The sequence below is a fragment of the Mesoplodon bidens genome (genome assembly GCF_964165515.1).
Source record: "Mesoplodon bidens genome assembly, chromosome: 4".
Classification (NCBI taxonomy): Eukaryota; Metazoa; Chordata; class Mammalia; order Artiodactyla; family Ziphiidae; genus Mesoplodon; species Mesoplodon bidens.
The window spans coordinates 59,397,551-59,412,229 of NC_138160.1; the positions used below are offsets into that span (position 1 = coordinate 59,397,551).

At 41.5% G+C, this 14,679-nt stretch overlaps 1 protein-coding gene across 10 annotated transcripts in view; it reads left to right on the forward strand.

The window, feature by feature from the left end:
- The window catches only part of ARHGEF28 (Rho guanine nucleotide exchange factor 28), a 314,507-nt gene that overhangs the window by 175,739 nt on the left and 124,089 nt on the right, over positions 1 to 14,679 (forward strand). The window contains exon 1 of one of the 10 annotated variants that reach the window (XM_081232415.1): positions 5,162 to 5,843. The exons of 8 other annotated variants lie outside the window; for them this stretch is intronic. In XM_081232415.1, the coding sequence (XP_081088541.1) occupies positions 5,759 to 5,843 (85 nt within the window). In that variant the 5' untranslated portion in view covers positions 5,162 to 5,758. Of the gene's footprint in view, positions 1 to 5,161; positions 5,844 to 14,679 lie in introns of those variants that run through there. One more of the 10 variants, XM_081232407.1, reaches the window with a different exon arrangement.

The following is a 14,679-nucleotide window of genomic DNA, read 5'->3' on the forward strand; positions in this document are numbered from 1 at the left end:
ATCCATGTGCTAATGAATGAGAGATGTGGACATCACTATGTACTCATGATTAGTTAAAATAGATACACATGGTTGTGTATGGAAATATTTGTAGGTATGTGTATAGACCTAAGTTAGGACACACATATTTCATTGCTGTGTCAGTTGAGAGGGCCTAGAAGCAACAATACTCCAATAGCATGTACAAGATGAGCCCACCCTTTAAAAAAAACCCAAACAAGCAGGATTATCCATCACATTTTGTGTGAATTGCAGCTTCAGAACTGTAGGCTTGATAACACTTATATTAAAACGATTTAAATTCTTTGCTCTTTTAACTTATTTACATGTGAACGACTGTAAAAGTCTATAGAACAATAGGTTGAACTTTGATGTTAAAATTGATTTAAAAAAAAGTTTGTGAATAAGTCCATATCATGTAAGAAACGTTTTCCGAAGGTTTGGGAAAATTAAAATTGGAACATTATCAGAAAAAACTTAAAATGTAATCATTTGCTCTTCCTACTATGAAGAATTTTTTTTCTCCTCAGGCTGTAACAAGATACTTTCCTCCCCCTCCATCCTTTCTCTGTCCAGACTTATGGCCCATAACCTTGCTTCTTCCACCTCCAGGGACCCTTACATTTACTATCCACAGCTGCCTCTTCAGGATAAATTCAAAATTCTTCATAATGTATCATTCAGAAAAACTTAGTGGATTTGTCCTAATTCTTTCCTTTCAGGTTATGCCCAGGAACTTCAGTGTTTAAGACAAAAAGAGGTCCACCAAGGGTCTTTATTTCCTTAAGAGAATCAGCTAAGTAGAACCTGTATCTGTAGCAATACCAAATGCTGGTGGAAGCTTTAACAACATAATTCTTTAATATGTTACTTTGGTCAGAAAATCTGTTATTTTCCTATCCTGAAGTGTTTTTGAGAATTTTTTTCTCTTTTTGTATTACATGTGGGTATATCATAATACAGGTAATTTCATTTGTTGGACTTCTAGGTTGTGTCTGGGATTTTTTCCCCCTTAAATAGTAGGATGACATAAGGGGGCATATCAGAACTTTCGGAGGGGCATGCAGAGTTTTTGTTCAAATAAATCAAGGTAATTAAGGTAGATAAGAAGTAAAAAATATTCTTATTTTTAAAGTAAGGTGGTATTCTGAATGGTGGCACCCTGGGTTTCTAATTTACGACCACCATTGTACCATGCTCCTACTTCATGTCTATTTTATGTGGATTCAACTTTATAGGCTCTATTAAAAAAATACAACAGGGAGGGGAGATAGGGAGAAAAATAATAATTTAACCTCAGGTGGTTCTACACTCAGTGAGTGTAATGGCCCTGAGTGAGCATGAGGCTGGACATGAATGTGCGCTTCCCTCCCTGGGGCTCACAGTGAGTGCATCTTACACGTGGATGTGAGCCGTGCTTTTAGGACCTTTGTTTTCTGTAAAACATGGCCTCTCAGTGAAAGCCAACCATTTCTTCTGGTGCCCGACCGAGGTAACAATGTTCTCCAGCAAAGAACTGTTTCTGTTGAACTTAGAGTGATGACATGGTGCCTTCTAAGAGGTTTTTGAGGAAGACTTTGATCATCTCTGATTTTCACCTAATGCTAGAACTTGAACTACATGAAATTGTCACTGTTTAGGCTGAAATTATCCAGGATAGGCTTGTCCTTGCATCATGGGTCCTGCTGCCTTTTGTCTGTATTTTTTAATTATTATTATTATTTTTTTCCCCAAGAATGGTGTTTAACAGTGTTAAAAACTGTAGTCTCTGATGGTCAAACAATGGAGCAGAAAAGCAAAGCAAATCCTCCTCTTTCTGTCTCAGTATGATTTCCTTGGAACTTCTTTTCATTTTGCCATGTCTCTGTTTTGAAAATCAAGCTATTACTCTTGAGATAAAGATAAGAATCTTTCAGTGCCTCTAATATAGGAGACAAATATAATGAAAGGGAAACTTTATTTACAGTTAACATTTAAACTGAAACTTAGTGAAAACGTGTGTTCTTTACTGTTATAATCTCATTTGATCCTTACAACTCTTTGAAGTATAGATATCCCATTTTATAGGAAACAACTGAGGATCAGAAGGTATGAGTGACTTGGTTAGGACCACTAAGTAAATAAGTGACAGAGTCCAGATATATAGATCTTCCTTGACTTATGATGGGGTCATGCCCCAATAAAACCATCATAAGTTGAAAATATCATAAGTGAAAAATGCGTTTAATAAATCTAACCTGCTGAGCGTCCTAGCTTAGCCTAGCGAATTTTAAATGCTCAGAACACATACATTAGCCTACAGTTGGGCATCATCATCTAACACAAAGCATATTTTGTAATAAAGTGTTGAATATCTCATAATTGATTGAATACGGTAATGAAACTGAAAAATGGAATGATTGTATGGGTACAGGATGGCTGTAAGCATATAAGGTGTTTACCCTCATGATCCTGTGGCTGACTGGGATCTGTACTCGCTGCCACTGCTCAGCATCATGACAGAGTGTCATAGGGCATATCGCCAGTCTGGGAAAAGATCAAAATTCAGAATTCCAAGTCCAGTTTCTACTGAATGCGTGTTGCTTCTGCACCATCGGTAAAGTCGAAAAATCCTAAGTTGAACCATCATAAGCCGGCCACCGTCTATATATGTCTCCAAAATCCCGTACTTTTTCTTTTCAGCTTGAGGCTCCTTAAAAATATGAATGTAAAACACAGTTTTTGTCCTCAAGGAATTTTGGATCCCATTGGAGGATAAGAAAACTGTACAAATACTGTAATTTAAATTGAAAAAATAAATACTCTTCTAGGGAGGTTCAGTTTTATCATTGTTGAGAGGTAGGTGACAGCATGTGTCCTGGATAATTGTGACTTTATGGAGGTTATTTTCTAAGTAAAGGATTTTCTAATTAGAGCGGGCACAGTAAGGCTGATGAAATCATTTACATTCTTATGTTGTCATGGTTGTATGATATCTGGTGAGAAAGTGGCCTTGGGGATATATCATTGAATTCTGCCAACTGCAATTGCAATCAGCCAGTCAGAGAAAGCAAAGAAATTAAGCCGTTGAATATGAATGAGATGTAAATAACATCTTGAATTAATTTAAATGCAATCACATTGACCCAGTGCCGGGACAAACTCAGTTACTGTAGAAAACAAGGAGGATAAATGACCCATATTCAGGAGAAATTCTTTGGTAAGAAAACGAGTTGGCCTAAAAAAAGACTGTCAACACAATATTTGATACTCTACTTTTTATGTTAACTATGCACACTGCTGGTCAGTAAACTCAATTTATTCTTTAAACAATGTTGATAAATAAGCAAATGAGGAGATTGGAAAGTCTCTTGATGGGTTTCTCGTATGTACTGGTTAGGTAATTCTAGTAGTTTTATTGCCAGAATAATTTCTATATCAACAATCAGTTGATATGGAATTGGTCAACAAGGACTGTGCTTTGGGGATAATTAGATTGAGATGCACCTACCTGGCATCTGAACTCAAGAACTGCATTTTACAAAGTTCCTTCGTATCTCTGCATTGTCCTGAAGGTCTTCTGACCTGTCTCTGATGCTTAAGAGAGGAGCAGCCCACTCCAGTAGTTTGTTGACCTGGGATTTATCCCAGGTTTAGTGGCTCTAAAACTTTAGTGGCTCTAAAACTTTACTTTGCATGATAATGAGAAAGATAACAGTATTTCCTGACCCAGTACCTTCATTTCCAAATGGTGCTTGTCTACACTTGTGGAGGTTCCCTTTCTAGGGTCTCTGGACATCTCTCAGGCAGCCAATAGTTCCGTGCACACCCTAAGTATTGTATGGAGCCTTAGAGAACAAAGGGTTTTCTCCACCCAACAGTATTGCTCTTTTCAAATGTAGATACTGTTATGATGAATAAAATGCAAATATATATTTAAACACTTTGCCAGAGTTCGCATAGCATTTTTTTTTTGGTGAAGATACACGCTTCATTTAGCAGATATTTACTAAAAATATCACAGCTGTCATATAAAGATTCTTTGTCTATGGGTTGGGACTTAACTGTGTAAATCATTCATTCGTTTAGCAGCTGCCTACAGTGTTCTAAGTCCTATAACTGAGAATGAATGGAAACCCATTCACAAGATTTTATCTATTTTCTTATAGAAAGTTGTGTATGGACTAAAACTCTCTTATCTGATAGTAGAGTTGAGAGTAATTTTTCCTTACAATTGCTCCAGCTGAGTAAGAAAAATATGTACTTATTCTTCAAATAAAAGGTCACAAAGTAGAGAATATATTTTTTGTTTTAATTTAGTTGTGATGCTTGTCATTACATAGCTTATAGCTGATCTACTTGTATGCTATATTTACATAGCAACCCATATGAAAACAGAGGTGACGTAGGTAATTCTGATTTCCTTCGCATCTGTCTGTACCCCTCACCCAACCCCAGCCCAATCAGACAGGATTAGCTATCAGGGAGCAGGTTATGCATCTGTTTTCTCACATAGCATGGCACGAGAGTGCCTACAGTTTTTGAAATAATTGAAGTAAAGAGATGAATGTTAATTAAGACACATATTGTCATGTTCCAGATCTGCAGAGTTGAAAGGATCCTCATATCGTTTCCACTCTCCTTTAGTTTATTTGGCCGTCAGATGCTGTCAAAACAAAACACAATACTTCTGTGAAAAAGAAATGCTTAAAAGAGACTGCCGTGTGAGACTTGGGATATACTTTTTTTCTGCTGCAGACCTTGGCTGCTGTGCTTGAGCTTATTTGGGGCCCATGCATCTGTGCGCCTGCCGGTGGGGGTTTAAAGTAAGTTTGCGCAGTGGCAACGATTTATGGGGAGGCAGTAATGGGCTTCTACTGAATGCTAATTACCGACGGGTCATTCAGGGAGACCGTGTAAGAACTGTTGGTTTGTGGTAAATGAGTCGCTAGCTCCATTGAGATGGACTGCAGGTTTAGATCAGAGCCCCAAAGCCGCCCAGCTCCTCGTGACTGATAGCCAAACTTGGTGACAGTTTGAGAAAAAACGCCCCAATTGTGCTAAACAGTAAAGTAGATGACTTTACATGAATTTAATAAGTACAATTCTGGATAAAAGTTAAAGCTTCCAACCCCTTTTGGATTAAAAAGGATGGGGAGACTGGATTGTTAACTGAATTATCAGAGTTGTTTTGGCTCTCAGATCTGAAAAGCTGCCAAACCTGCCAACGGTATGAAAGAATAGATTGCTCTGGAAAAATCCCTGCCCTGAGTATGACGGCCTTTATTTGTCTGTGTACTGGAGCTTTCTGGCTGTCCACACACATAAACCTCAACCTTTATCTCACGCTGCACAGGGTGGCTTTTCTGAGAAATGATCCTCTAGCTCCCGACCAAAACAGGCGTCTGCATTGGGAGGGTTTCCTTGAGTCTCAGGCAACATTTCCAGCAACAGAGAAGAGAGTTAATGATTCATTTGCTCCCGGTGACCTTTTGAATAACTGGACTGCGGTGTACCAGTACCACTCTGAGCTGCTGTGCGCGCCTCCTTTTACTTTCCCAGTTTGGCTTGCATATTTATAGCCTCCTTCTTGGTCTACATGCCTGAACGCCTGAAGGAAGCAAAACATTTATTGCCTCTCCCTCCCGGTGTTCGCAGCTTTCACCCAGCCCCATTCCTTCCTTTTACATCACACGGGAGACTCGCCTCCTGGCCGGGGATGTCCGAGTTCTTCCTGAGTCTCTGCTGTTGAATCTGTTGATTTCATCAAGACAAAAAGATGGATTCTGACTCGGACTCACCTTTTAACTACTCGTGGCCTTCCTTCCCCAAAATGAAGATTCGACGGAGGGCGTCCAAACAAGGTAGATCACGCGATCTTTTACCCCCAGAGCCAAGCCGGGCATCTTCCTATTCTTACCTTTCTTTTCCTCGTTGCTTTGCGAGACTCTTTCTGATAAGTGCGTGTTTATACATGTCTTTATAAAACTCTTATAAGTATTTTATAGATAGACTTCTGAGGTAAAGCTACTCATCCTTCTTGTGTTCCTTTCACTTTAAATCTTCCTTTGTGCTGTATTGTGCACGCGCTATTCCTTTAAAAAAAAAGGGGGGGAGTTTAGTACAAGGTAAATGTTTTGGATTCATTTGCTCAGTTACCTTGGTGTTACCTTGACAATAAAGTGTCTTGTTGATTTAAATGTGTCTGGTCTTTGTGGGATGTGCAGAGAACTATGCCTGCGCTTAGTACCCGGTGTCCGCTGCATTTGTGTTTTAGTTTTCACGTGTGTGCTAATTAAAAAAATTTTTTGATACCTAACAAAATTCTTTCTTTTCTACTCTACTTTCTTGATTTTGTAGATGCTCTAAGGAAGGGATTTTAAGAAAGTAATTTCAATAAGAAAGCCTATATTTCTCCAGGGGATGCAATCACATATTAAAAAGTTTATTAACGGTAATTACCAAGTATGCAAAATGCTTTACTGCCAAAGGCAGAAGAGCTATTTGCAGCGCAATAATAATGGAGTGGCTTCACGCTGCTTATTCCCCCTCACCTGCAACCCACTCTTGTGGTGCAGGTCTTGGAAACCAAGGGACACGTTGGTGTTAGGGAACAGCGGAAGTGGCCTGAGTATCCGGTGCACCATCCCCAGCGGAGGGTGATTGTTGCCTTCTGAGGTTTATCAAAACTAGAAAGGTAGTGAGTAGCCCTTTCTTGTGTTGTAGAGGGACTTTATGTGGTTATGTTTTTAGTTCAAACAGAAACATTTTTGTGAGCTTATAAGCAGAAGAGGTGTTTCTGAAAGTGGGCCGCCTCTGTAGCTTTGTCCTGGGGGAGCAGAATTCTCTCTTGAGAACAGAATGACCGACCATATCACCCTGTGCTTTACCTGGAGAAAAATGGAGGCTGGCAGTTGTCACCTTAACTGTTTCATTTCAAGGCTTTTTTTTTCCTTCTAAAATAAAATGGAGGTGTGTGTATGTGTGTGTGCGCGCACACGTGCGTGTGTGTTTGCTCTTGGCCTGGGATCAAGGCTGATCCCAGGAATACAGTGGGTTGACTCTCTAGGAATAGTAGAAAGCCTCAACCTGAACAAATCTCCCACGCTGTTCATTGCCATTCTTGAAATTCTATCACTGGGGACTTAAAACATTTGTACAACATTCTATTTTCCTTATATTCTATTTTAAAATGTAATTGCTTCTTCTTTGGGGTTAAAGGGCCATGATATAAATGCAGCTTACCATTAATTGTTTTGGGGGCAGGGGAGTATCTATAGGGCACACAAATGTGTGCATGTGAAAGCAAGCTCAGACTCAAATGGGAAATGGAGTAAAATGTTATAACAATAGGTAAATCTGGGTAAAGAGAATGTATTGGTGTTCGTTGTGCTATTCTTATTCTTTCAACTTTTCTAGAAGTTTGAAATTGTTTCCAAATAATTTTTTTAAAACTTTTAAATGACTTCTGAGAGGGGAGATACACGAAGTACTTAATTCCCTAGAGTGAATATTATTAGTTCTCGTACATGGAGAAATTCTTGAGGGCACGTAGCAGTTCTGTATGACCACTAAATCTTTGTGCTAATTCTCATCCAGTTAAATTTGGGGGATAATCTGCTTTATATAGTTTTGTGTTTATATTGCCTGGCTAGCGGACTGGATGCCTTTGTTGTAGGGAGGCCTCGTTAGGTAGCCTAACAGCCTGGAGAGATGTGGGATTAATGATTAGGAGGCCAGTGGAGAACCTTGAGAGTCTAGTGGCGTTGTAGGGAATGCGTTAATCACATTCTCCTTTGAAATCCAAAGCTGGAGCACAGCCAGTTTGAACTACAGCAGAAAGTCATAACATAGCCATGTATAAATTAAACTCAATTCAAGTGAAAGCAGGTACCTGGGATTTGAAAATGATTAACTATTTGCCCCTAATAAACAAAGGGCAAGTGAAACTAAGATTGGTAGCAGAGAGCTGGGGATGGTCAGACTGTGTCCCATGCTTTCTTTGTCTGTTAAATGATGACGACCTAAGTGTGAAGGGTGGGTTTGGTCACACTGTAATGTCAGCTGGACGGAATCCCAGAACCATAGACGTTACAGCCAAAAGGGCCTTAGAAATGACCGGGGCCAACCACCTCGTTTTATAGGTGAGTATGATGGGGCCCAAAGAAGTGAAGTGATGGGGAATCATTTGAGTGTTCAGCAAGCATGTCCAGAGTGCCAGGTGCTTCCTAGAGGTTGGGACGAAATAATGAACCAGACGGATACTGTCCCTGCTTACAGGGATCTTAAGCATTTGGAACGGATCATACCTCTCCCAGGATATAGACGTTCCACCTTCATAGAGTAGAAGAAACACCAAGGGGCCTGATTTTTTTCAATTCTGTGGTTAAGTTGTGAAAAACTGTGGTCTCTTGTCCCTTATTCTGTCAGTCTTTAAAACTAAGGTGGCTTGAGTTTCTTCCTTAGTCTTTCCTTCCTTCTAATCATCACCGACATCATTCTCAGGATGTGGGTTCTGGTCTCCTGGGAAATCATGAAGGGGTGTTGAGGGCTTGGGATTTCTGGCTTATTAGCAAACCTTTCATATTTGGTCAGAAATATTTTTTATTCTCTCTTCTTTTTTGTGTCCTGATCCTCCTTGTTAGTATTCTCTTTCTTTTAATATCCCCTCCTGCCTTATTATCACTGTTCTTTGATAGACACACGTACACATTACTGGTTTGTTTCGAGAGGTGAAAATTTAGAGGGTTTGGTAATAAGAGGAAAATTGGATTAGCAGAAACCCATCAATACTTATATATTAACTAAAAACCACATCTACTACTTTCTTGAAACCCGTCAATACTTATATATTAACTAAAAACCACATCTACTACTTTCTTATCCTCATGCCCTCAGAAGGAAAGAGAAAAGGATCTAAGTTAGAAGCAACGCCTTTGGAAATGACTGGTGTCTAGAGGGGAATGTGATGTAAGCAGAGGGTGAAAGCAGTTAAAACCAAACTGCCCAAAATGTATTCCTGGGATCTCAGAGTTGCCCTTTGTCATATTGTGGGCAGCCCAGGACAGGCTGTACTGGAAACTGAGTGGTTAATGATTGGCGTGGGCCAGAATCCACGACTGTCCACTTCAAGGACTCCAGGTATGCCTGGATTTTTGTTTTGTTGATTTCAGTTAGAGAGTCAATGAAGAAATTTAATATTTACTCATGAAAATTTTTAAAATATAGGGATTGGACTTCACCTAAGTTCCCCATAATTGTCTTTAAAGTGAATTTTTAGTATGAATCATCAGGTCCCAGAAAGTGTTGAGCTGTTCTTCTCTTTGTGCCTTTCATCCACTTATGCTGTGTGTCTCATTCTCTCCTACTTCAGCTCATATCCATCATATGCCTCTGTAATGACACAAATGTGAAAGACTGCTTTTTTTTTTTTTTTTTTTTGCTGGTGCAAGAGGCGATGCCTATTTGAAAACTTAACAACCTTGAAGAGCTTAGATAGGACCAAACTTGCTGTAGTCATAGTCAAAATAACTAGTTATGTATGTACTACTTTCTTAATCATAATAACCATTGTTTACTAAGCTGTGGTAGGTACTTTACACTATAACATTTGATTCTCAAAATAACTCAAGATACTATCCCTGTTTTACAGTTGAGGAAACTGAGGCTTAAAGAGTTTTAAAGTTATGTCCAAGTCCATACCAAGAAATACAGGGAACAGTAAGCACGGTAAAATAAGGTGAATGGCATTCATTCATTGTACACAAGGTGGTTTTCACATGTGTTATCTTATAAAAGACCTGTATGTCAGGTGTCATCTTCACTTGTTAGTTTGGGGCTCTGAGGCTCAGAGAAATGAGTTGGCCAAGATCAGGGCCAAGAAATGCAGAGCCAGACCTGCAACAGGACCTAGTCCTTGACTTTAAAGGTTTTGTTCTTCCCAGTGTGTTTCACCACCTCTTAGTAGAGGTAAGGGATGGTGAATTCAATGGGTAGCTGTCTTATATTCAAAAGGTGCCACTGTATCTCACCATCGTAGCTTCTCCCTGTCCTGTGCATCTTGGACTAGGAATAGAGGTGGCATTGGAAACTGGGGAAGTAAACTGTTAGTGCTGTTCCTATGTCTTGTTACATCCACACACATATGTACCTAGTACTGACACACATCGTTGGCTCGTGAGGGAAGAGATGAATGGATGACTGGAGCATTGGATAGTCGGGTGAGGAACAGAAGAGGCAGGATGAACTGAGAAAAGGATGGTATGGGAGAGCTTCCAGTGTATCCTGGAAGCTTCCCGGGTTTGTCCCAGACAGAGAAAGATAAAGTCAGAGAGAGTGAGTGTGCTGGGAATGGAGATAAGAATCATGAGACCACTGTCTTGGTCTGTCTCATGAGCTCATTGAGTGTTTGGAGAGCAGGTACCCAATCTGAAAAATAATCCCTGACCTGGTACGTATTAAAGGTATGATGACATTTCAGAAGGTTTAATGATAATTTTTAGAAGTGAGTTACTTTGGTCTCATGGACTTACTTGTTTCCTGTTTCCTGCCCTCCCTCCCTCCCTTCCTTTCTTTCAAGAAGTTTTGTTAAATACATACACAGTTTCATGTGCGTGTATGTATTCCATCTAGAAATTCCCCAAAGGATGCCTGAATACCATAGGAGGAATAAGTCACTACAGAAATCCTTCTTTTTTTTTTTTTTTTTTTTTTTTTTTCGGTACGCGGGCCTCTCACTGTTGTGGCCTCTCCCGTTGCGGCGCACAGGCTCCGGATGCGCAGGCTCAGCGGCCGTGGCTCACGGGCCCAGCTGCTCCGCGGCATGTGGGATCCTCCCGGACCGGGGCACGAACCCGTGTCCCGTGCATCGGCAGGTGGACTCTCAACAACTGCGTCACCAGGGAAGCCCCAGAAATCCTTCTTAAGGAAGAGAAACATTTTCCTAAAGGTGACATAACCTACTAGGATTTCGTTGGCTCACAATGAAGAAAGTGTTTAACCTCACGTGGAGCAGTTTCAATTTCAGACTCTGCCAGGAGGCCTACCTTTGTCAGCCTGGGAGAGGAGGGCCATTACAAGCCTGTTGCCAAACCACATAGCTACATATTTGAAACTGATTTTTTCCCTTTATTTTGAGTTAGTTCGAATTCTTAGGCAAGATGCATTTCTGCATTAATTCCTGTCAGTGGAAAGGAGGCACTATTCTAATTTATCACCCCATGTTCAAGAGATTCTTGCCTACCACTCCAGTTTTGGGGAAGGACCAGTGGTTGTTTATTCAGATATATTAATTAAGGCAGAATGTGATAAGTCCAATAGGGGAGCTCAGGACAAATTACTGTCAAAGTTCAAGGTGAAGAGGCCAGTTCATGTTGAGGGCATCATGAAAGGGATGTCATTTCAATAGCCTGAGGTGAACTGGTGGGGTTTTAATAGACTGTCCTTCCAAGCAAATGGGCAGAGTCAGGCATACATAGAGTGTATCAAGGTGATGGACGATAGCCCGGGCTTGTGCGCTGTTGATTCATGGGGCATGGAAACGTAGAGAGGGGCCAAATGTTAACTGGGCCTGGAGAGTTGGTTCTGTCTGCATCATATTCTCTTGCCCTTCACTGAACAGCACACACATTCTTTAGTGGGTGGCCCCTCCACTGCTCTGGCCATGGGTCCAAATGAGGCTGCTACCTTCTCATATGACCTTGCCTTCCTGGATGCAGTGGGGTGGGCATCCCACCCAGGTGGCCCGATCACAGCACTCCTCCTGCCTGGCCACAGCTGTTGTCCCAGGGTGGACACATGATCTCAACTTGGTAAATCAGTGTGTTTCCTTGGTATTCTTCAAACTGGAATTTGGAGGGAGATGTCTTCCTTCTTGGGTAGCAGTGCTGGAAGGGTGGGAATGGAAGCCGTTAGCTGGGAGAAAGCAGTCTGTAGTAGGAGGAAATACTGCGCACGTGTAAAGAGAAGCAGTCTTGTGGTAGGGTCCTGCTGGATTCCAGGCCCTCGTTCTAGTCCTCGGGGGCCTGTTGCTGCCAAGATGCCCCCCTCTCAAGGCTTGGATATCAAATTCCTTCAGTTTTGGAGTTGCCCTCACATGGCTTCAGTAAATCTTTCCCCTCCCCCTTTTACTTTTTGTTTAGCAAATTCAGGTGACTATTTCTCCCGCTTCCAACTGGAAATCTCTAACTTGCCCTTTAAGATGCAGCTTGAGGATCCTTTTTCTGGAAGCCTCCCCTGAATTCCCTTGAGTTCATCGTTCTCTCCTTTGTGCCACTCTGGCTCATGTATATTTTTAGAACAGCCCTCACATTACTGTATCACAACTATTATTGAGTGTCCCTCACCCCTAAGACACTGAATTCCTTGAAGGTGGAGCCTAGCTGACCTGTTTTCACATCTCCAATAGCTGGATCACAGAAAGCAGGCAGTAATTAGTGAAAGTGTATTATGCACAGTTTTACTACACTACACTCAGATGCTTTTTATTTTGCCTTTATTTCTTTATTTTGCCTTTATTTCTCTATTTTATCTATAATAGATCTGATCTTTCTTATGAAGTCCTACCCTCTAGACGGTGGGGACAGGAAAGGGTATATTTTAGTCTAACATAGAAAACTTGGTCCGATGCAATAATGAAAATAGTCATTTTTGGTAACTGCTCAGTCTCTTTAAGTAAAATATCTACTCTTTCAGATTTCTTCCTCCTCCTCTTCCTCCTTTCTTGCCAGGCTGTTATTGAATGTGATTTCCTGGTGAGAGTGGTGGGTAAGTTGGTGGGGGTGGGGAGGAGGCCCCAGGGTCCTCCTGGTCTCTGCTGCAGATCTGCTGACCTGAGCTCTTCCCTGAGGCACCATTGTTTTACTGAGTGTTCTGGCATCTGTGACCACAGTCCTGCAGCTGGATCCTCTCCCTGGTGTTGGTCGGGACCCAGGACTCTCCTTCACTGAGTTGGCCTCCCCTTGGCTCTTACACTACAGAGACCTTGGAATCTCTGCCTCTGGCTGACACGCTTCCCTAAAAACATCTGGTACGGGCCCCTTTCCTCTGCACCGTGGTGGGCCCGTGGTCGGCCATGAGTACTCATCTCAGTCACTTCCTGTTCTTCTCAGAGGCCTGTGGGATCTTGAGGATCCATTCTCACCTCTCAGGCAATTGGGAGCAGCCCAGGAAGGCTGGCCCTGGCCCTGCTGCTTGCCCTTGCTCTCTCACTGAGGGTGCTTGGTGGTGGTTGTCCTCATGATGGGGTGGGGCAGCCTGCAGGGTGACCTCCTTCAGAGCCCAGAATGGAAGGAAGAAAAGCCAGGCCACCCCCAGAGTAGCCCCAGACCTATCTCACACTGTTCCCTGCAGGCAGAGAAACCACGGGTCTTGTGCCTTTGGTCTCCGTTGCCCCTGCCAATGGAAAGCCCTGGTTATGAATTGTAACAAATCTCCTATCCAGCTCTCATTCATGCTAACCTGCTCAAAGTTGCTCGGGCTAATGAAACAGTATTCAGGAACCAACCAGAATTTCCCAACGAGGAGAAAGCCAGAACAATTTGCAGATGTGCTAGGCAGTGCTTGGCTTCCACTATTTATGTGTTCACTAATTCAGAATGTTCTTTCACCCAAAATAAGTGAAAGGTATTTGAAAGCTGCTAAGAGAGTAGATTTTAAAAGTTCTCATCATAAGAAAAAAAAAGTGTAACTATATGTGGCGATGCATGTTAACCAGACTTACTGTGATCACTTTGCAGCATATACAAATATTGAATCATTATGTTGTACATCTGAAACTAATGTTATGTGTCAGTTATACCTCAAAAAAAAAGAAAAAGAAAATTTACATTTCAGTGGAGAAGTCTCTATTTTGCTAGTGGAGTTCCTTGTCTGCAGTAGAACTCAGTTACTTTGGGGGATACTAAGGGGGCAAAAACACATGGCTCTAGGGCTAGGTGCAGGAGAATTGGAGCTCCTGGTGACTTTTGAAGTGGGCCAAGCATATTTATGTGCCTGTGTCTTTCCGTAAGGTTATGCAGGATTCGAATTGCTCATAGGGTTTCTTGTGATGATAACATACAGGAACATCTGCCTCATCAGTTTGCCCATGTTTTTTTGTCTACAGTCACCTGAAGTGGTCTTGTCCACGTTCTGACACTTTCTTTGAAGTCTTTCACTTCGGTCCTGGTGTTTGTATAACGTGTTCGTTTCTTTCCCCTCAGCTTGCCCGTTTTTCCTTTCTGTAGACGAATTGGCTGCAGGCTTTGGAGAACTGCATCAAGAAGGAAAGGAATTGCTGATTAAATTGAATCACACCAAAGTCTACATACACACCACACGTGACTGAGCATCTCCTTGATAGCTTGGGGGAAGCAAGGGCAGAAGAAAGTTTACATATTTGAGTCCTTTTTCAAACATAAACATATGTCCTCTTGAAGGCTACTTTGTGCTACTGTAATTAGGAATGAGGACCTGGAAAGGGCTGGGAGAAAATTGTAGCTGTTCTCTGAGCCTGTATTTTCTTTCCCTCTCTTCCTTCTCTTTGCCCACCTCCCTCGGTGCCTCCAGTGTATTATGAGGGAAAAGGCTTGTTTTCTTCTTCAATATTTTTGATAATTAGGTCTCTCAAAACAGCAGAAAGGAATTCTTTTAGGATCTGATTTTAGAGTGCCAAGTTGTAACTTCTTGTTTCGAAGGAGTTTTAAACTGCGGATCTGAGGA